Source organism: Pristiophorus japonicus, chromosome 4, assembly GCF_044704955.1.
Source record: "Pristiophorus japonicus isolate sPriJap1 chromosome 4, sPriJap1.hap1, whole genome shotgun sequence".
In the NCBI taxonomy this organism is placed as follows: domain Eukaryota; kingdom Metazoa; phylum Chordata; class Chondrichthyes; family Pristiophoridae; genus Pristiophorus; species Pristiophorus japonicus.
The window spans coordinates 7,302,851-7,323,297 of record NC_091980.1 but is presented as its reverse complement, the minus strand read 5'-3'; the positions used below and the strand labels follow the sequence as shown (position 1 = coordinate 7,323,297).

General features: G+C 53.2%; 1 protein-coding gene across 1 annotated transcript in view; it reads left to right on the top strand.

Moving 5' to 3' along the window:
* The window catches only part of ndst1b (N-deacetylase/N-sulfotransferase (heparan glucosaminyl) 1b), a 367,233-nt gene that overhangs the window by 317,620 nt on the left and 29,166 nt on the right, over positions 1 to 20,447 (top strand). Inside the window, exons 9-11 of the mRNA XM_070877113.1 lie at positions 5,857 to 5,980; positions 10,944 to 11,118; positions 13,064 to 13,234. Of these exons, the coding sequence (XP_070733214.1) occupies positions 5,857 to 5,980; positions 10,944 to 11,118; positions 13,064 to 13,234 (470 nt within the window). The remainder of the gene's footprint in view (positions 1 to 5,856; positions 5,981 to 10,943; positions 11,119 to 13,063; positions 13,235 to 20,447) is intronic.

The window sequence follows — 20,447 nt, the reverse complement described above, 5'->3', positions numbered from 1 at the left end:
GGAACCAATGGAAAAATCTCCTCATCGTTGCCTTTAACGTCACAAAATATCCAGATTTCACAGCTTGGACTCATTACTGAGCAGACTTGGGGGACTAGGGAGGAACAAAGGTTGGTCCGAGGGATGCGTGTTGGAAGAGGCTTTTGAAGATGGAGAGAGAATTCAAGTGTGGGGCCAAAATGCTTGAAGGTTCTGCAACTGATGGTAGGGCGAAGGGAAGTGGGACGGGGCGAGGGTTTGGGGGTGAACACAGTAGGCCAGTGTTAGAGGAACATTGTTCATTTTCTCCAATTGAATATTGGGAAGACCAAAGCCATTGTTTTCAGTCTCCGCCACAAACCCGGTTCCCTAGCCATTGACTCCATCCCTCTCCCCAACTCCTCTCTGAGGCTGAACCAGGCTGTTCACAATCTCGGTGTCATATTTGACCCTGAGATGAGCTTGTAGCCACAGCATAACTAAGACCGCCTATTTCCACCTCCGTAACATCGCCCGTCCCCGCCTCTGCCTCAGCTCATCTGCTGCTGATCCACATCTAACCCTTTGTTACCTCTACACTTGACTATTCCAACACACTCCTGGCTGGCCTCCCACATTCTACCCTACGTAAACTAGAGGTGATCCATAACTCGGCTGCCCCGTGTCCTAACTCGCACCGACTCCCCCTCCCCCATCACCCCCTGTGCTCACTGCCCCATGTCCTAACTCGCACCGACTCCCCCTCCCCCATCACCCCCTGTGCTCGCTGCCCCATGTCCTAACTCGCACCGACTCCCCCTCCCCCATCACCCCCTGTGCTCGCTGCCCCGTGTCCTAACTCGCACCGAGTCCCACTCACCCATCACCCCCTGTGCTCGCTGTCCCATGTCCTAACTCGCACCAAGTCCCGCTCGCCCATCACCCCCTGTGCTCACTGCCCCGTGTCCTAACTCGCACCAAGTCCCGCTCACCCATCACCCCCTGTGCTCACTGCCCCGTGTCCTAACTCGCACCCAGTCCCACTCACCCATCACCCCCTGTGCTCACTGCCCCGTGTCCTAACTCGCACCCAGTCCCACTCACCCATCACCCCCTGTGCTCGCTGCCCCGTGTCCTAACTCGCACCAAGTCCCACTCACCCATCACCCCCTGTGCTCGCTGCCCCGTGTCCTAACTCGCACCGAGTCCCACTCACCCATCACCCCCTGTGCTCGCTGCCCCGTGTCCTAACTCGCACCAAGTCCCACTCACCCATCACCCTCTGTGCTCGCTGACCTACATAACTCCTAGTTAAGCAACACTTCGATTTCAAAATTCTCATCCTTGTTTACAAATCCCTCCATGGCCCTCGCCCCCTCCCTATCTCTGTATTCTCCTCAAGCCCCACAACCCCCCCGAGATGTCTGCGCTCCTCTAATTCTGCCCTCCTGAGCATCCCTGATTATAATCGCTCCACCATCGGTGGCCGTGCCTTCTGTTGCCTGGGCCCCAAGCTCTGGAACTCCCTCCCTAAACCTTTCCACCTCTCTACCTCTCTTTCCTCCTTCAAGACCCTCCTTAAAACCTACCTCTTTCACCAAGCTTTTAGTCACCTGCGCTAATATCTACTTATGCGGCTCGGTGTAAAATTTTTTAATCTCGTGACACTCCTGTGAAGCTCCTTGGGACGTTTCACTGCGTTAAAGGCGCGATATAAATATAAGTTTTTGTTGTTGTTGAACAGATGGTACAATCAGAGCCAGGCTGGAGAGGGATTGGGAGACAAGGATGTGGATTTTGAAGTTGATGTTCTGAGAGATAATTGGGCCAGGACAAGGGGGGGATTGGTGAGCAAGTGATAACTCTGCACTCTAAACTCACGCACGGGATACTCGTCCGAGTCCAGTTATAAAAGAAAGACTTGCATTTATATAGCGCCTTTCACAACCACCAGGTGTCTCAAAGCGCTTTCCAGCCAATGAAGTACTTTTGGAGTGTAGTCACTGTTGTAATGTAGGAAATGCGGCGGCCAATTTGTGCACAGCATGATCCCACACACAGCAATGTGATAATGACCAGATAATCTGTTTTTGTTATGTTGACTGAGGGATAAATATTGGCCCCCGGACACCGGGGATAACCCCCCCGCTCTTCAAAATATTGGCCGTGGGATCTTTTATATTCACCTGAGAGAGCAGACGGGGCCTCGGCTTAAAAAATATTTCAATGACTAATTCAACTCCAGAGAGCTGGTCGGTTACCCCCCTCCCACCCCCCACACACACAACCCCCCCTCCCCCCCACCCCACACACACAACCCCCCCTCCCCCCCACCCCACACACACAACCCACCCTCCTCCCACCCCACTCACAACCCCCCCTCCCCCCCCTCCCCCACACACACAACCCCCCCTCCCCCCCACACACAACCCTCCCTACCCCCACACACACAACCCCCCCTCCCCCATACACACACACAACCCCCCCTCCCCCCTACACACACAACCCCCCTCCCCCACACACACAAGCCCCCCTCCCCCCCACACACAACCCCCCCTCCCCCCCACCCCACACACACAACCCTCCTCCCCCACCCCACACACACAGCCCCCCTCCCCCACCCCACACACAGCCCCCCTCCCCCACCCCACACACACAACCCCCCCTCCCCCACCCCACACACAGCCCCCCTCCCCATCCCCCACACACAACCCCCCCCCACCCCACATACACAACCCCCCCTCCCCCTCCCCCACCCCACACACACAGCCCCCCCCTCCCCCACCCCACACACACAACTCCCCCTCCCCCACCCCCCACACACAGCCCCCCCCCACCCCACATACACAACCCCCCCCTCCCCATCCCCCTCCCCCACCCCACACACAGCCCCCCTCCCCCACCCCACACACACAACCCCCCCTCCCCCACCCCACACACAGCCCCCCTCCCCATCCCCCACACACAACCCCCCTCACCCCACACACAGCCCCCCCCTCCCCCACCCCCCACACACAGCCCCCCCACCCCACATACACAACCCCCCTCCCCCACCCCACACACACAGCCCCCCCTCCCCCACTCCACACACACAACCCCCCTCCTCCACCCCCACCCCACACACACAGCCCCCCCCTCCCCCACCCCACACACACAACTCCCCCTCCCCCACCCCCCACACACAGCCCCCCCACCCCACATACACAACCCCCCCCTCCCCATCCCCCTCCCCACCCCACACACACAACCCCCCCTCCTCCACCCCACCCCACACACACAGCCCCCCCCCCACCCCACACACACAACCCCCACCCCCCACCCACACAACCCCCCCTCCCCCACCCGCCACACACAACCCCCCCACCCCCACCCCCACACACAACCCCCTCCCCTCACCCATCTCTCACACAACTCCGCCCCCTCCAGTGAACCGCAAGCGGATTCGGGCTCCCCGTGTTTTAACGTTAACCCTCGGACCCAAGTAGCCTCACTGGACATTACCGCGGTGTTCCAAGCCAGCGCTCCAGTCTCTGCTTGAACCGAGCCCTTCCAGCTCGGAGCTGGGGCGGCTACCCCCCAGCCAATGGGCTCGCTCCAATCGGACTTTTAACCTGAGCAAACAGCAAAAGATTGTGGTTGCTGGAAACCTAAAACCAAAACACAAACTGCTGGCATCACTCAGCGTGGAACATCTGTGGCGAGAGAGGGAGCTAAGAATTAATGGTTTGGGTGTGTTCCCTGCGTCAGAGCTAATCAAAAATGAACATGTGTTAGGTATGAAAGAACTCCACAAGACTGAGTACTGTGAGCTAAAACTGATGTGACCTTAGTCTCTTTAATACAACTCCAGAGCGCCTAAGCAGCATGGCAGACAACCTTTTATACTCCCTTGCACGAGGTGTGCAGGTGACCCTTGGGCCTCCAACAGTTGCGCCCTCTGGTGGCAAGTCTTACACAGTTACAACGTTTACATACATAACAATAAGAACATAAGAAATAGGAGCAGGAGTCGGCCATTCGGCCCCTCGAGCCTGCTCCACCATTCAATACGATCATGACTGATGTGATCATGGACTCAGGTCCACTTTCCCGCCCGCTCCCCATAACCCTTTACTCCCTTATCATTCAAAAATCTGTCTATCTCCACCTTAAATATATTCACTGACCCAGCCTCCACAGCTCTCTGGGGCAGTGAATTCCAAAGATTCGCAACCCTCTGAGAGAAGAAATTCCTCCTCATCTCAGTTTTAAATGGGCAACCCCTTATTCTGAAGCTATGCCCCCTAGTTCTAGATTCCCCCCAGGAGGGGAAACATCCTCTCTGCATCTACCCTGTCGAGCCCCCTCAGTATCTTATAAGTTTCAATAAGATCACCTCTCATTCTTCTAAACGCCAATGAGTACAGGCCCAACCTGCTCAACCTTTCTTCATAAGACACTATATAAGAGGGAGTTAGATGTGGCCCTTACGGCTAAAGGGATCAAGGAATATGGAGAGAAAACAGGAATGGGGTACTGAGGTGAATGATCAGCCATGATCTTATTGGATAGTGGTGCAGGCTCGAGGGGCCGAATGGCCTACTCCTGCACCTACTTTCTATGTTTCTATGTCTATGACAAGCCCTTCATCTCCGGAAGGGAAAGGGGATACAAATGAACGGGGTGAAAGAGAAATCTCGGCAAAGGAGAGGAGCGGGACTTGTTCCCGGTGGGCAATCCCTGGAGGGGAAGTGTCAGTGAATTAAAGAGATAAAGCTGAAACACGGCCAGAAGCTGCAGATGCTGGTGATTTCTGGAACTAAACCGAAAAATGCTGGAAACATTCGGGAGTTCAAGGAGCGCCTGTGGGGAGAGCAGGGGAGTTTGAGTTTGGGGTTGTGGGCCCTTGGTCCTCTGACGAGGTTTTGACAGTGAGCTTGGCAACGTTTCGCTCACTGGGAATGTGAATATTTGGGTGGTGATCCACTGGGCCTCATGCTGCTAAATATTTTGCTTGGGTCGGGAACATGTAATGGGAAGTGGTTGGGAAGACACAGGAATCCTGCTTTGAATTACAACCGCCCTCGTTTAGTTACACGTGTACATAAAGCTGCACCACGTGCAAGGGAATACACAACAAATGGGATACCGAGAGATGTAGAGGAACAGAGGGACCTTGGAGTGCAGGTCCACAGATCCCTGAAGGTAGCAGGCCGGGTCGATAAGGTGGTTAAGAAGGCACACAGGATACTTGCCTTTATTAGCCGAGGCATGGAATACAAGAGCAGGGAGGTTATGCTTGAACTGTATAAACCGCTGGTTAGGCCACAGCTGGAGTACTGCGTGCAGTTCTGGTCACCACATTACAGGAAAGATGTGATTGTACTGGAGAGGGTACAGAAGAGATTTATGACGATGTTGCCAGCGCTGGAAAATTTTCGCTGTGAGGAAAGATTGGAGATGCTGGGGTTGTTTTCCTAGGAACAGAGGAGGCTGAGGGGAGACCTGATTGAGGTGTATAAAATTATGAGGGGCCTGGATAGAGTGGATAGGAAGGAATTGTTTCCCTTGGCAGAGGGATCAACAACCAGGGGGCATAGATTTAAAGTAATTGGGGGGAGGTTTAGAGGGGATTTGAGGGGAAATGCCTTCACCCAGAGGGTGGTGGGGGTCTGGAACTCACGGCCTGAAAGGGTGGTAGAGGCAGAAACCCTCACCACATTTAAAAAGTACTTGGATGTGCACCTGAAGTGCCGTGACCTGCAGGGCTACGGAACGAGAGCTGGAGAGTGGGATTAGGCCGGGTAGCTCTTGGTCGGCTGGCACGGACACGATGGGCCGAATGGCCTCCTTCTGCGCCATAATTTTCTATGATTCTATAAAGTAACCGCAAACTAACGCCGATCTCTTTCTCCCCAGGTACCACAGCTCTCTATCTGTTCCTCACCATGCACCCAGACGTCACCAGCAATTCCCCAAACCCGGACACCTTTGAGGAGCTTCAGTTCTTCAATGGACCGAGCTATCACAAGGGCATTGACTGGTAAGGACAGAAGGAATAGGAGCAGGAGTCGGCCATGTGACCCCTCAAGCCTGCTACGCCATTCAATGAGATCATGGCTGATCTGATCCTGGCCCCAACTCCACCTCCCCGTAACCCCCTTGACTCCCCTATCATCGAGTGGGAGAGGCAGAAACCCTCACCACATTTAAAAAATACTTGAATGTGCACCTAGATTGCCGTAACCAGGGCTACGGAACAAGAGCTGGGTCAGGCTGGATAGCCTCTTGTTGGGGCGTGGACACGATGGGCCGAAAGGGCCTCCTTCCATGCTGTAAACTTCCATAATTCAAAAATCTGTCCATCTCCACCTTAAGTATATTCAATGACCCAGCCTCCACAGCTCTCTGGGGCAGAGAATTCCACAGATTCACAACCCTCTGAGAGAAGAAATTCCTCCTCATATCCGTTCTAAATCGGCGACCCCTTATTCTGAGACTACGCCCCCTAGTTCTAGATTCCCCCACGAGGGGAAAGATCCTCTCTGCATCTACCTGTCCAGCCCCCTCAGAATCTTTTACTTTTCAATAAGATCGCCTCTCATTCTTCTAAACGCCCATGAGGCGATGAAGTAAGTAGCCAGCTGGACACCCTACACGGTGCACTCAGCCAAAAGCAGGACACGCCTCTCACTCCCATTTATTTACCCGTTCAATTAGTGGTGGAACTACAGGTGCATCGTCCCGAATCCGGAAACCTTCGGGACCGAGGCCGTTCCGGATTCCGCCTATTTCCGGACTTTGAAACGTCTTTCTGACGTCACGAATCCGGAAGCACCTGAGCCCAGGTTTGGGTATTTCCGGATCTTGGGAACGTCAGAAAATGGGGGCGGGGGTGGGGGGGGGGGAGGGGGGGCTGAGGGGCGACTCGCCGAGGAGCTGTTCGGGCCGCCGGCCTCGTCGATGAGGTCATGGGTCGGGCGGGCCGGGCGAGGAGGCCTGAGGATAGGCAGCGACGGCGGTGAGGCAAGGCCCGAGCTCGGGCAGCGGCGGGACCTTGAGGTCGGCAGGGTCAGCGGGTCCGGATTCCGGAACATTTTAGGGATTGCGGACCACTCTGCCACCGGTCGGTCCAGATGCCGGATTTTGGACGCTGCACCTGTCTCGCCTTGTGCTTGGTTATGAAACGTTACTAGCCGGTGCAATGTAACTGGCTGTGTGTTTCGCAATACTTTCATTGGGCTGGAAATTCGGTTGGCGGTTTCTTGAGCCGTTAATGTCGGGCGATGGCTAAATTTAGCGCCGCGAAATGGTTAGCGACGGCAGCCAAAAAAATTCAGCAGCTACGCCCTGAGAGCGGTGCGCTGAGGGAAACGTTCCTCTTCGGGGCGCTCGGCCGACTGAGCAACTGGACATCCCGTTGCTAAAGAGCCGACGTCATAGCGCCCTGAGACAGGTCTCCCCGCAAAAGGAATCGAGCACAAAACACAACAAACATTACTCGCCCCAAATAAAGGTAAATCGCAAAAAGAAAAAATATCGCTCACACTTGCGTCGTGCAGGCATTCTTCCCGTAGCCCCAGGACAGCTCCGCGCGCCAGACTTTCTCTGGCGGGGTCACTAGGGGGCGCCTGCACGCCAGGCTTTCTCTGGCGGGGTCACTAGGGGGCGCCTGCACGCCAGGCTTTCTCTGGCGGGGTCACTAGGGGGCGCCTGCACGCCAGACATTCTCTGGCGGGGTCACGAGGGGGTGCCTGCACGCCAGGCTTTCCTTGGCGGGGTCACTAGGGGGCGCCTGCACGCCAGACTTTCTCTGGCGGGGTCACTAGGGGGCGCCTGCACGCCAGGCTTTCTCTGGTGGGGTCACTAGGGGGCGCCTGCACGGCAGACTTTCTCTGGCGGGGTCACTAGGGGGCGCCTGCACGCCAGGCTTTCTCTGGTGGGGTCACTAGGGGGCGCCTGCATGGCAGACTTTCTCTGGCGGGGTCACTAGGGGGCGCCTGCACGCCAGGCTTTCTCTGGTGGGGTCACTAGGGGGCGCCTGCATGGCAGACTTTCTCTGGCGGGGTCACTAGGGGGCGTCTGCACGCCAGACATTCTCTGGCGGAGTCACTAGGGGGCGCCTGCACGGCAGACTTTCTCTGGCGGGGTCACTAGGGGGCGCCTGCACGCCAGGCTTTCTGCAGCGCAAACCAAATGTTGCTCCGTGTCGATACCGAGGCGTTGCACACCGGCGCGGCGATCCTGGGCGATACTGCTCAGCACCGCCGGTACCGGCATGCCGAATTTGTCGAATTTGCCGTGAATGCCAACACTCGCGGCTGCAAACCCTTTTGCGCCCCTGTTCCCACCCTCGCAAGGACCACCCTCCAAACTAATTTCTAGCCCATTGCAGTTAAGCTCGGCCACTTAAAAGCAAATCCAGAAACACTTCTTCACACAAATGGTCGAGAGACTGCGGGGAACACCGACCTGGAAGGCTATAAAGTCCAGGGGTGTTTAAAAGGGAGACAGGTATGTACTTGTGAAGCAAGAAAGAAAGTGTTGCATTTCTGTAGCGCCTTTCGCAACCACCGGATGTCTCAAAGCGCTTTACAGCCAATGAAATACTTTTGGAGCATAGTCACTGTTGAAATGTGGGAAACGTGGCAGCCCCAATTTGCGCACAGCAAGCTCCCACACACAGCAATGTGATAACAAACAGATAATCTGTTCTCATGATGTGGGTTGAGGGATACATATTGGCCAGGACACCGGGCAGAATTTCCCTGCTCTTCTTTGAAACAGTGGCATGTGGAATCTTTTACATCCACCTGAGAGAGCAGACAGGACCTCCGACAGTGCGGTGCTCCCTCAGTACTGCCCCTCCGACAGTGCAGCACTCCCTCAGTACTGCCCCTCCGACAGTGTAGCACTCCCTCAGTACTGCCCCTCCGACAGTGCGGCACTCCCTCAGTACTGCTCCTCCGACAGTGCAGCACTCCCTCAGTACTGCCCCTCCGACAGTGCAGCTCTCCCTCAGTACTGCCCCTCCGACAGTGCGGCGCTCCATCAGTACTGCCCCTCCGACAGTGCAGCACTCCCTCAGTACTGCCCCTCCGACAGTGTGGCACTCCCTCAGTACTGCCTCTCCAACAGTGCGACGCTCCCTCAGTACTGCCCCTCCGACAGTGCAGCACTCCCTCAGTACTGCCCCTCCGACTGTGTGGCACTCCCTCAGTACTGCCCCTCCGACAGTGCGACGCTCCCTCAGTACTGCCTCTCCGACAGTGCGGCGCTCCCTCAGCACTGTCCCTCCGACAGTGCGGCGCTCCCTCAGTACTGCCCCTCCGACAATGCGGCGCTCCCTCAGCACTGCCCCTCCGATAATGTGGCGCTCCCTCAGCACTGCCCCTCCGACAGTGTGGCGCTCCCTCAGCACTGCCCCTCCGACAGTGCAGCACTCCCTCAGTACTGCCCCTGTGAGTGAAGAAATCCCTCCTCATCGGTGCCTTAAATGGCCGACCCCTTATCCTGAGACTGTGACCCCTGGTTCTAGACTCCCCAGCCCGGGGCAAACAGCCTCCCAGCATCTACCCTGTCAATCCCCCTCGGAATCCTGTATGTTTCAATGCGATCCCCTCTCATTCGTCTAAACTCCAGAGAGTATAGACCCATTCTACACCATCTTGCCTCATCGGGCTGCCCATTCATCCCAGGAATCAACCTGGTGAACCTTCTTTGCACCGCCTCTAAGGCAAGTCTGTCCTTCCTTGAATAAGGAGACCAAAACTGTGTGCAGTACTCCAGGTGTGGTCTCACCAAGGCCCTGTACAGTTGATTTGGGTAGAGGCTTTTCTTCAGAACATTTGCTTTCCCCTCAAACACCAGGGGACACAAGTTGAGAGATAGAATAAATGGCTTCAAGTGATTTAGGCGAGAGAGGGTTTGAGGAGCGATGGGAATACAGTTGGCCGAGGTTGGGATGAGTCAGAAAGGGTTGGGTTTGATGGACCATGAAGACTGTGGCTGGAGTCTTCGGCTTCTGCTCTCTCCGGCTCTGCTTCAGTATTCATCTCACTGGCCGAGATGCCTCGCTGTTACTGGGCACAGTCTCTCTGTCAGTTTTGGTCTCCTAGTCTGAGGAAGGACGTTCTTGCTATTGAGGGAGTGCAGCGAAGGTTCACCAGACTGATTCCCGGGATGGCAGGACTGACATATGAAGAAAGACTGGATCGACTGGGCTTATATTCACTGGAATTTAAAAGAATCAGAGGGGATCTCGTAGAAGCATATAAAATTCTGACGGGATTGGACAGGTTAGATGCGGGAAGAATGTTCCCGATGTTGGGGAAGTCCAGAACCAGGGGACACAGTCGAAGGATAAGGGGTAAGCCATTTAGGACCGAGATGAGGAGAAACTTCTTCACTCAGAGAGTGGTGAACCTGTGGAATTCTCCACCACAGAAAGTTGTTGAGGCCAGTTCGTTAGATATATTCAAAAGGGAGTTAGATGTGGCCCTTACGGCTAAAGGGATCAAGGGGTATGGAGAGAAATCACCAAGACCTTACTAATAGATAGCCCACGTCACCACAACATAAGTCGCAAAAAAATAAATAAATAAGAAAGAACCGCACTTACCCGAGGTGGACATTCCTTATCTCACTGCAGCCGCTACAGCTCGGAGCGGCCGTTTCCCCAGGCGGTCCCAGCAGGGGGCACTCTGCAGCGTGCATTGGGTCGGACGGGAGGCAAAAATCGAGCCGGTGTCGCAACCAGGCGGTAATGCTCCGCACCCCGGCGAAACCGGCCCCGAAAACCCCAGCGTGGCGCTAGAAGCTGACCATCTCAGCAGAAAAGCTCACCACCACCGCAATTACCGCCCGTCCGGGGCACTAACAGAGGCGGCAATGAGCCGAAAACCAGCCCACTTATAGCGCTCTCTGCGTAAACCACGTCGCACGTCAAACCAGCCTCGGCTTTGCAAACCTAACTTGATGCCCATCTCTCTCTCTCCTCCACGCAGGTACATGGACTTCTTTCCAGTTCCTTCCAACACCAGCTCGGATTTTTTCTTCGAGAAGAGCGCCAATTACTTTGACTCCGAGGTGGCCCCCAGGCGGGCAGCGGCCTTGCTGCCCAAGGCGAAGATCATCAGCATCCTGATCAGCCCCGCAGACCGGGCCTACTCCTGGTACCAGGTGGGGGCTCTCTCTCCCTCCCGACCCACCCTGAGAAACGAGTGTTAAGACATCGTGTGGGGGGGTCGGGGGGGGGGGTATTTCCGCTTTCTCCAAGGCACTTTACCGCCGGGCGGTGCCCCCCACACAGTTTCGCGCGACGGGAAGCTGCCAGTGTCTGGGCGGTGTTGTAATTGTCGGCCGACTCCTGGGGTGTTCCGGCAATTGCGGCCGTTGGTTCGGCCCGGAAATCGGCCCGGTCCCGGCCTGCAGGACCATCAGCAGGCCGGGGCCATTGGAGGGAGCAGCGTGCGGCGGCCTACCACTGCAGGGAGCAGCGCGTGCTGCTGCAGGAGGGCGACGGCTACGAAGCCAGGTCGCTGATTGCAGTGAGGGCAGACACAGCAGGAGGGGCAAGAGTCCATAGAGGGGGCAAAGGAGCACCGAGAGTTTGTAGAGGGAAGTGACCGGGGCCCAGGAGAAGCGTGAATTCAGGGCCTAGCAGAGGCGAGGGCCCAGGGGCAGCACGGGCCCAGCCCACACTGCGATATGTGCGCGCACTAGGTCCGTGCAGCAGAGCTGGTCTCCAGTCATCTTGGTTAATCCTTGCCACTGGACCAAGACCTGGGGGTACTGGTGCATGAAACACAAAAGGATAGTATGCAGGTACAGCAAGTGATCAGGAAGGCCAATGGAATCTTGGCCTTTATTGCAAAGGGGATGGAGTATAAAAGCAGGGAAGTCTTGCTACAGTTATACAGGGTATTGGTGAGGCCACACCTGGAATACTGCGTGCAGTTTTGATTTCCATATTTGCGAAAGGATATACTTGCTTTGGAGGCAGAGAAGGCTCACTCGGTTGATTCTGGAGATGAGGGGGTTAACTTATGAGGAAAGGTTGAGTAGGTTGGGCCTCTACTCATTGGAATTCAGAAGAATGAGAGGTGATCTTATCGAAACGTATAAGATTATGAGGGGGCTCGACAAGGTGGATGCAGAGAGGATGTTTCCACTGATGGGGGAGACTAGAACTAGGGGGCATGATCTTAGAATAAGGGGCCGCCCATTTAAAACAGAGATGAGAAGAAATTTCTTCTCTCAGAGGGTTGTGGATCTGTGGAATTCGCTGCCTCAGAGAGCTGTGGAAGCTGGGACATTGAATAAATTTAAGACATGGACAGTTTCTTAACCGATAAGGGAATCAGGGGTTCTGGGGAGTGGGCGGGGAAGTGGAGCTGAGTCCATGATCAGATCAGCCATGATCTTATTGAATGGCGGAGCAGGCTCGAGGGGCCGTATGGCCATATGTTCTTATGTAAGACCTAGCTCTGTCAAGCCCGTGTGGTGGCTGATGTGCAAAGGCCAGCACACGTTAAAAAAATCCACTCACAGACATCTTCCACCCTTCAATATTCACTTCAGGATCTGGAGTTGTTATGTCGGTAATGTACTTATGAATAACTCCATGAGGCAATGTGTTGTACTCAAACTGTCGTGACCTTGGTCCTTTATTCGTAACTCCAGAGTGAGGCAGCCGCATGGTGGCTGCCCTTTTATACAGCTCCTGCCATCAGGGCAGGAAACCCCGCTCTCCACCAGTTGCACCCTCTAGTGGTGCCAGCATAGTATGTACACAGTGTAAACCTTGTTGATAGTACATCAGGTAAACAAGTCTCCATCTTATGCAACTATACAGTGACTACACAGAGAGTATATCTATAGTCTGCTTATATAACAGGAGTATTGGGTCCTTCATTGAAACACCTGTGAACTCATCCTTTTTTGGCGTGGAAGCAAGTCTTCCTCGCTTCGAGGAACCGCCTATGATGACGAATGGAGCTTATAGAGGGGAACAATTTCTGCCCCAGCATGTTACTACGCACAACCCGAGTAAGGAGAGAGATTTTCTTTGTCACGTTATTTGGAAATAAGTATTTGTTTCTTGTGTCCTTACCCCGACCCCCAGCATCAGCGAGCCCACGATGACCCCGTGGCCCTGAAGTACAGTTTCTACGAAGTGATCGCGGCCAGAGTCGACACGACGCCGAAGCTGAGAGCTCTGCAGAATCGCTGCCTGATTCCGGGCTGGTACGCAATGCACATCGAGCGCTGGCTTAACCACTACCATGCCAACCAGGCAAGTTCCCTCTATGGCTCTATTGTGATTGGGGGGAGGGCGGTGGGGAGGGGGGGACAGTTAGCAAACAGGACGTGAGATAGCGGCCGTGCCGGACACTAAGGGGGCCAGGCACTTAAGAACATAAGAACACAAGAAATAGGAGCAGGAGTCAGCCATTGGGGGGCCAAATGGCCTACTTCTGTTCCACCATTTAGGACCGAGATGAGGAGAAACTTCTTCACTCAGAGAATTGTGAACCTGTGGAATTCTCTACCGCAGAAAGTTGTTGAGGCCAGTTCGTTAGATATATTCGAAAGGGAGTTAGATGTGGCCCTTACGGCTAAAGGGATCAAGGGGTATGGGGAGAAAGCAGGAATGGGGTACTGAAGTTGCATGATCAGCCATGATCTCATTGAATGGCGGTGCAGGCTCGAAGGGCCGAATGGCCTACTCCTGCACCTATTTTCTATGTTTCAATACGATCACGGCTGATCTGATCTTGGCCTCAACTCCACTTCCCCTGCCCGCTCCCCATAACCCTTGACTCCCTTATCGTTCAAAAAACTGTCTTTTTCCGCCTTAAATACATTGAATGACCCAGCCTCCACAGCTCTCTGGGGCAGAGAATTCCAAAGATTCATGGTCCTCTGAGAGAAGAAATTCCTCCACATCCGCGATTTAAATGGGCGGCCCCTTATTCTGAAACTCTGCCCCCTGAGTTCTAGATTCCCCCACGAGGGGAAAAAGGGAGCCGGGGCTGAGAATAGAGAGCCAGGCCTGAGAGTAGTGGGCGGGTCAGAGGTTAGCCGCCAGGCCGGGTGACAGAGTGGAAGGATACACTGGGCAATGGCTGCAGTTTCCCCAGAGTTTCTCGGCCTAAGAAGTGGCTTCAGTTTTAAAGTATATAGAAAAGGGCCGGATTTTCAGCTTTGCGGATTTCGGGGCGGTAATGGAGGCGGGGCGTGAAAGTTTGCACCCGGGAACAGTTTCCTTTGCGCCTCATTCAGCAAAATTGGGCCGCTGGGCCCTGAGTGTGGGACGGAGCGCGAAGTGGGGGGGCGTTGCACACCTCTCTCGGGGCGCTAGGCCGGCTGAACACGAGAAAATCCCCGAGCTAAACAGACGGCCTCGGAGGGCTCTGAGAGAGTCCGGGGGGGAGAATGAATAAACCTGAAAGAAAAACCAGCAAAAAACATTCCCCAAAAATAGCCCACGCCACCACAACACAAATCGCAAAAACAAACTAAAATATAAACCAGTCCCACTTCCCTGTGGTGGTCATCACTGACCTCGCTGTGGCCGTTACAGCTCGCACCGTCCCAGCAGGGGGCGCTGCGGGGCGGGGCGGGCGGGAGACAAATATCGAGTTGGTGTTGCAACCGGGGGGGGGGCGTTACACACCGGCTCGCCTCTCCCGGGCGGTAATGCCCCGCGCTCCGCCCAAACAGGCCCCCGAAACGTCCAGCGGTGGAAGCTGCCCGCCCGCCCGGAAGCGCTCATTGCCGCCATTGTCGCTCCTCCGGGGCACCAACAGGGGCGGCAACACCGGAAAATCCAGCCCAATTATTATTTTAGGTATCAAGGAGGATAGTGAAGCGTGTGATTCACTGGTTTGTGCTGCATACCTGCTTTCTGTAAATTAGCAGGGTCTAGTTTCTGAAGCATCAGCCGTGGCTCAGTGGGTAGCACACTCGCCTCTGAGTCAGAAGGTTATGGGTTCATAGAAACATAGAAAATAGGTGCAGGAGTAGGCCATTTGGCCCTTCGAGCCTGCACCGCCATTCAATAAGATCATGGCTGAACATGCAACTTCAGTACCCCATTCCTGCTTTCTCTCCATACCCCTTGATCCCTTTAGCCGTAAGGGCCACATCTAACTCCCTTTTGAATATATCTAATGAACTGGCCTCAACAACTCTCTGCGGTAGAGAATTCCACAGGTTCACAATTCTCTGAGTGAAGAGGTTTCTCCTCATCTCGATCCTAAATGGCTTAACCTTTATCCTTCGACTGTGTCCCCTGGTTCTGGACTTCCCCAACATCGGGAACATTCTTCCTGCATCTAACCTGTCCAATCCCGTCAGAATTTTATGTTTCTATGAGATCCCCTCTCATTCTTCTAAATCCCAGTGAATATAAGCCTAGTCGATCCAGTCTTTCTTCATAGGTCAGTCCTGCCATCCCGGGAATCAGTCTGGTGAACCTTCGCTGCACTCCCTCAATAGCAAGAACGTCCTTCCTCGGATTAGGCGACCAAAACTGTACACAATATTCCAGGTGTGGCCTCACCAAGGCCCTGTTCAAGTCGCACTCCAGGAACTTGTGCACATAAATCTAGGCTGACACTCCCAGTGCTTCACTGTCGGAGGTGCCGTCTTTCGGTTAAACTCAGGCCCCGTCTGCCCTCTCAGGTGGACGTAAAGATCCCACAACACTATTTCGAAGAAGAGCAGGGGAGTTATCCCCAGTGTCCTGGGGCCAATATTTATCCCTCAATCAACATAACAAAAACAGATTACCTGGTCATTATCACATTGATGTTTGTGGGAGCTTGCTGTGCGCAAAATTAGCTGCCGCGTTTCCTACCTTATAACAGTGGCGAACCTGAGGGGTCTCTAGCTTAAAAACACGAGACTCCTTTTTTACGTTTTAATGGTGGAACGTGCTCACGAATAGGAGGAATTCTCACCAGGCAGCTGATAGTGAGGGATATTGAATAGCACAGAATGAGGCCATTCGGCCCATCGTTCCTGTGCCGGCTCTGTGAAAGATCTATCCAATTAGTCCCACTCCCCCTGTCCTTTCCCCAAAGCCCTGCAAATCTTTCCTTTTCAAATATTTATCCAATTCCCGTTTGAAAGTCACTATTGAATCTGCTCCCAGGCAGCGCGTTCCAGATCACAACAGTCGCTGCGTAATTTTTTCTTTAACCTCATCTCCCCCTCTGGTTCTCTTACCAAACAACTTAAATCTGTGTTCTCTGGTTACTGACTCTCCTGCCACTGGAAACAGTTTATCCTTATTTACCCTATCCGTGCCTTTGTTACCTCTAGACTTGACTATTCCAACGCACTCCTGGCCGGCCTCCCACCTTCTACCCTACGTAAACTGGAGTTGATCCAAAACTCGGCTGCCCCGTGTCCTAACACTCACCAAGTCCCGCTCACCCATCACCTCTGTGCTCGCTGCCCTGTGTCCTAACTCGCACCAAGTCCTGCTCATCCATCACCCACTGTGCTCACTGCCCCATGTCCTAACTCGCACCAAGTCCTGCTCACCCATCATCCCCTGTGCTCGCTGCCCCGTGTCCTAACTCGCACCAAGTCCCGCTCACCCATCACCCCCTGTGCTCACTGCCCCATGTCCTAACTCGCACCAAGTCCCGCTCATCCATCACCCCCTGTGCTCACTGCCCCATGTCCTAACTCGCACCAAGTCCTGCTCACCCATCATCCCCTGTGCTCGCTGCCCCGTGTCCTAACTCGCACCAAGTCCCGCTCACCCATCACCCCCTGTGCTCACTGCCCCATGTCCTAACTCGCACCAACTCCTGCTCACCCATCATCCCCTGTGCTCACTGCCCCATGTCCTAACTCGCACCAAGTCCCGCTCATCCATCATCCCCTGTGCTCACTGCCCCGTGTCCTAACTCGCACCAAGTCCCGCTCACCCATCACCCCCTGTGTTCGCTGACCTACATTGGCTCCCGGTTAAGCAACGTCTTGATTTCAAAATTATCATCCTTGTTTACAAATCCCTCCATGGCCCTCGCCCCTCCCTATCTCTGTAATCTCCTCCAGCCCCACAACCCACCCACCCCCTCCCCCACCTCCGTGAAGTCTGCGCTCCTCTAATTCTGCCCCCTTGAGCATCCCGAATTATAATCACTCCACCATTGGTGGACGTGCCTTTAGCTGCCTGGGCCCCAAGTTCTGGAACTCCCTCCCTAAACCTCTCCGCCTTTCTACCTCTCTTTCCTCCTTCAAGATGCTCCTTAAAACCAATCTCTTTGACCAAGCCTTTGGTCATCTGCTGTAATTTCTTCTAATGTTGCTCAGTGTCAAATGTATTTGTTTTGTCTTAAAACACTGCTGTGAAGCACCCTGGGACGTTGTACTACGTTAAAGGCGCTATATAAATACAAGTTGCTCGATCAAATTTCCTCTTAACCTTCTCCTCTCCAAGGAGAACAACCCCAGCCTCTCCACATCCCTGGAACCATTCTAGTAAATCTGCTCTGCAGCCTCTCCGAGGCCTTGGCATCCTTCCTAAAGTGCAGTGCCTGGAATTGAACGCAATTCTCCAGCTGGAGCCGAACCCGGTCTTTTATAAAGTTTAGCATAATTTCCTTGCTTTTAACGCCAAGAATCCCATATGCTTTTTTTTTTTAACACCCTCCTCAACTTGTCAATGAATTTGATTGCAAAGTTACTGTAGAAAATGTATTTTTAATCCTCTTTTGTCAAGGGAGGTTGTAATGCGCAGTGAAGGTACGGCTTGTAAAAATTGGATCAGTTTCAAAGAGCAGGCTTGTAAGGGCACTGGGATCGGTAAACCTGACAGGAATATTTCTCAAGGCAACCAGTGAAATCGTTAACCCTTCGTCTTAACTCTTCATCACAGAACTGTCTGGGATTAACACCCAGAATCTGTCCAGCAGACATTTGTGCCGTAAAAATGACCTGCACAACTGTCTTGCATCAACCAACTCGGATTATATTAGCGTTCGCTCTGCCAATCTCCCATTCCTGTACGCACGAGCTATTGCGTGAATGAATTAGCCTTTCCTCTGGGGTCGGCCATTTAGGACTGAGATGAGGAGAAGCCTCTTCACTCAGAGAGTGGTGAATCTTTGGAATTCTCTCCCCCAGAAGGCTGTGGAGGCTCAGTCGTTGAGTATATTCTGTAGACATTGTAGGAACTCCATTCCTGGGGGATTGTCCTATGAGGAGAGATTGAGTCGACTATGTCACTAAATCCTTCAAAAATTGTTCTGGAATAACTTACACAGAAATAGAATTTAGAAGAATGAGAGGTGATCTCATTGAAACATACAAAATTCTCACAGGGCTTGAGAGGGTAGATGCAGGAAGGATGTTTCCCCCGGGCTGGAGAGTCTAGAACCAGGGATCACAGTCTCAGAATAAGGGGTTGGCCATTTAGGACTGAGATGAGGAGGAATTTCTTCACTCAGAGGGAATTCTCTGCCCCAGAGGGCTGTGGAGGCTCAGTCTTTGACTATATTCAAGACAGAGATTGATAGATTTTTGGATATGAAGGGAATCAAGGGATATGGGGATCGGGCGGGAAAGTTGAGGTAGATCACTCATGATCACATTGAATGGCGGAGCAGGCTCGAGGGGCCGAATGGCCTACTCCTGCTCCTAATTCTTATGTTCTTACGATCTCGCCAAATTGTCAAAAAAACAGCCAGACAATGAGTCAGGAACTGCCAATTGTTTATTAACCTCATAATGACCTGAACATTGACTCTGCAGTTTGCTCAGTAGAAGGGCAGTTCACCTCTGCCACAGTAATTTGGCATCAACCTTGAATTATTATAAATCTACAGTTGAGAGCAGCGTCTGAGATTGTTATAAATTGGTGCGATTACTTCAGGATTAGACTCGTTAAGACAGCTGACAACAGAAAGTCTAGTGACTAGATTAACATCCACGTGCTAGTAATTAGCAATGTTGCCGGAACTTACACAGTCTCGTCCTCGTAGGCCGGTGAAGATATACTGCTTTCCCCGCCTTCCCTGGGAGGACAATGTGAATCTTCCGACGATGTTTTCCGAAGGATATACTTGCATTGGAGGCAGTTCAGAAAAGGTTCACGCGCTTGATTCCTGAGATGAAGGGGTTGCCTTATGAAGAAAGGTTGAGCAGGTTGGGCCTATACTCATTGGAGTTTAGAAGAATGAGAGGCGATCTTATTGAAACATATAAGATTCTGAGGGGGCTGGACAGGGTGGATGCAGAGAGGATGTTTCCCCTCGAGGGGGAATCTAGAACGAGGGGGCATAGTTTCAGAATAAGGGGTCGCCCATTTAAAACGGAGATGAAGAGGAATTTCTTCTCTCAGAGGGTCGTGAATCTTTGGATATTCTCTGCCCCAGAGAGCTGTGGAGGCTGGGCCATTGAATATATTTAAGGTGGAGATAGACAGATTTTTGAACGATAAGGGAGTCAAGGGTTATGGGGAGCGGGCGGGGAAGTGGAGCTGAGTCCATGATCCTATTTCTTATGTTCTTGAATCCACTGTATCTGGACTTAAACCTCACTTCCCTTGAACTCGGGGCAACTTGTTCACCTCCCTGTATCTGACTGGTACAGCTGTACAATTTTAACTTCTGTAACCTCTCATTTTCCACATTTTACCGAGAAATAGGAGCAGGAGTCAGCCATTCGGCCCCTCGAGCCTGCTCCGCCATTCAATATGATCATGGCTGATCTTCGACCTCAACTCTACCTTCCTGCACTGTCCCCATATCCCTTGATTCCCTTAATTCCCGATCTCGGTCTTGAATGCACGAGGTGACGAACTGTTACTACCAAACTTCTTGTGTCAGAAATACCATCTTGCATATCCTTGTTGGTCAATGAAACTTCCTCAATTAAATTGAGCGAACTGTGTGACGCGTGTGTTGGATAAATTCATCCATTTTTTTAAGCGTCAGTTATCTAAATCTAAATTGTCAGGGTACGGTAGCATAGTGCTAATGTTACTGGACCAGTAATCCAGAGCCCTGGACCAATGATCCAGAGACACAAGTTCTCATCTCACCACGGCAGCTGGGGAATTAAATAAATCTGGAATTTAAAAAGCTTGTGTCAGTAATGGTGACCGTGAAACCACCAGATTGTCGGGGGAAAATCCGACTGGTTCACGAATGTCCCTTTTAGGGAAGGAAATCTGCCGTCCTTACCCAGTCTGGGCCTAGCTGTGACTCCAGAACCACAGCAAGGAGGCTGACTCTTAACTGCCCTCTGAAATGGCCTGAGATAACTTATTCAACAAGGTGGCTCACCACCATCTTCTTGAGGGCATAAAATTGAGGCCTTAACGTCCACATCCCATGAACGAGTAAAGATAAAACAGCCATGGTAGTGCCTCTGATGCCCGCTGGTTACTGAAGTTGCAGCACCCAGGTATGTGGGGTGACAATTTCAGCCCCCCCCTTGGCTGCCATGTCTCTTTAACAAAACAAATGTGAGACGCTAAGGAG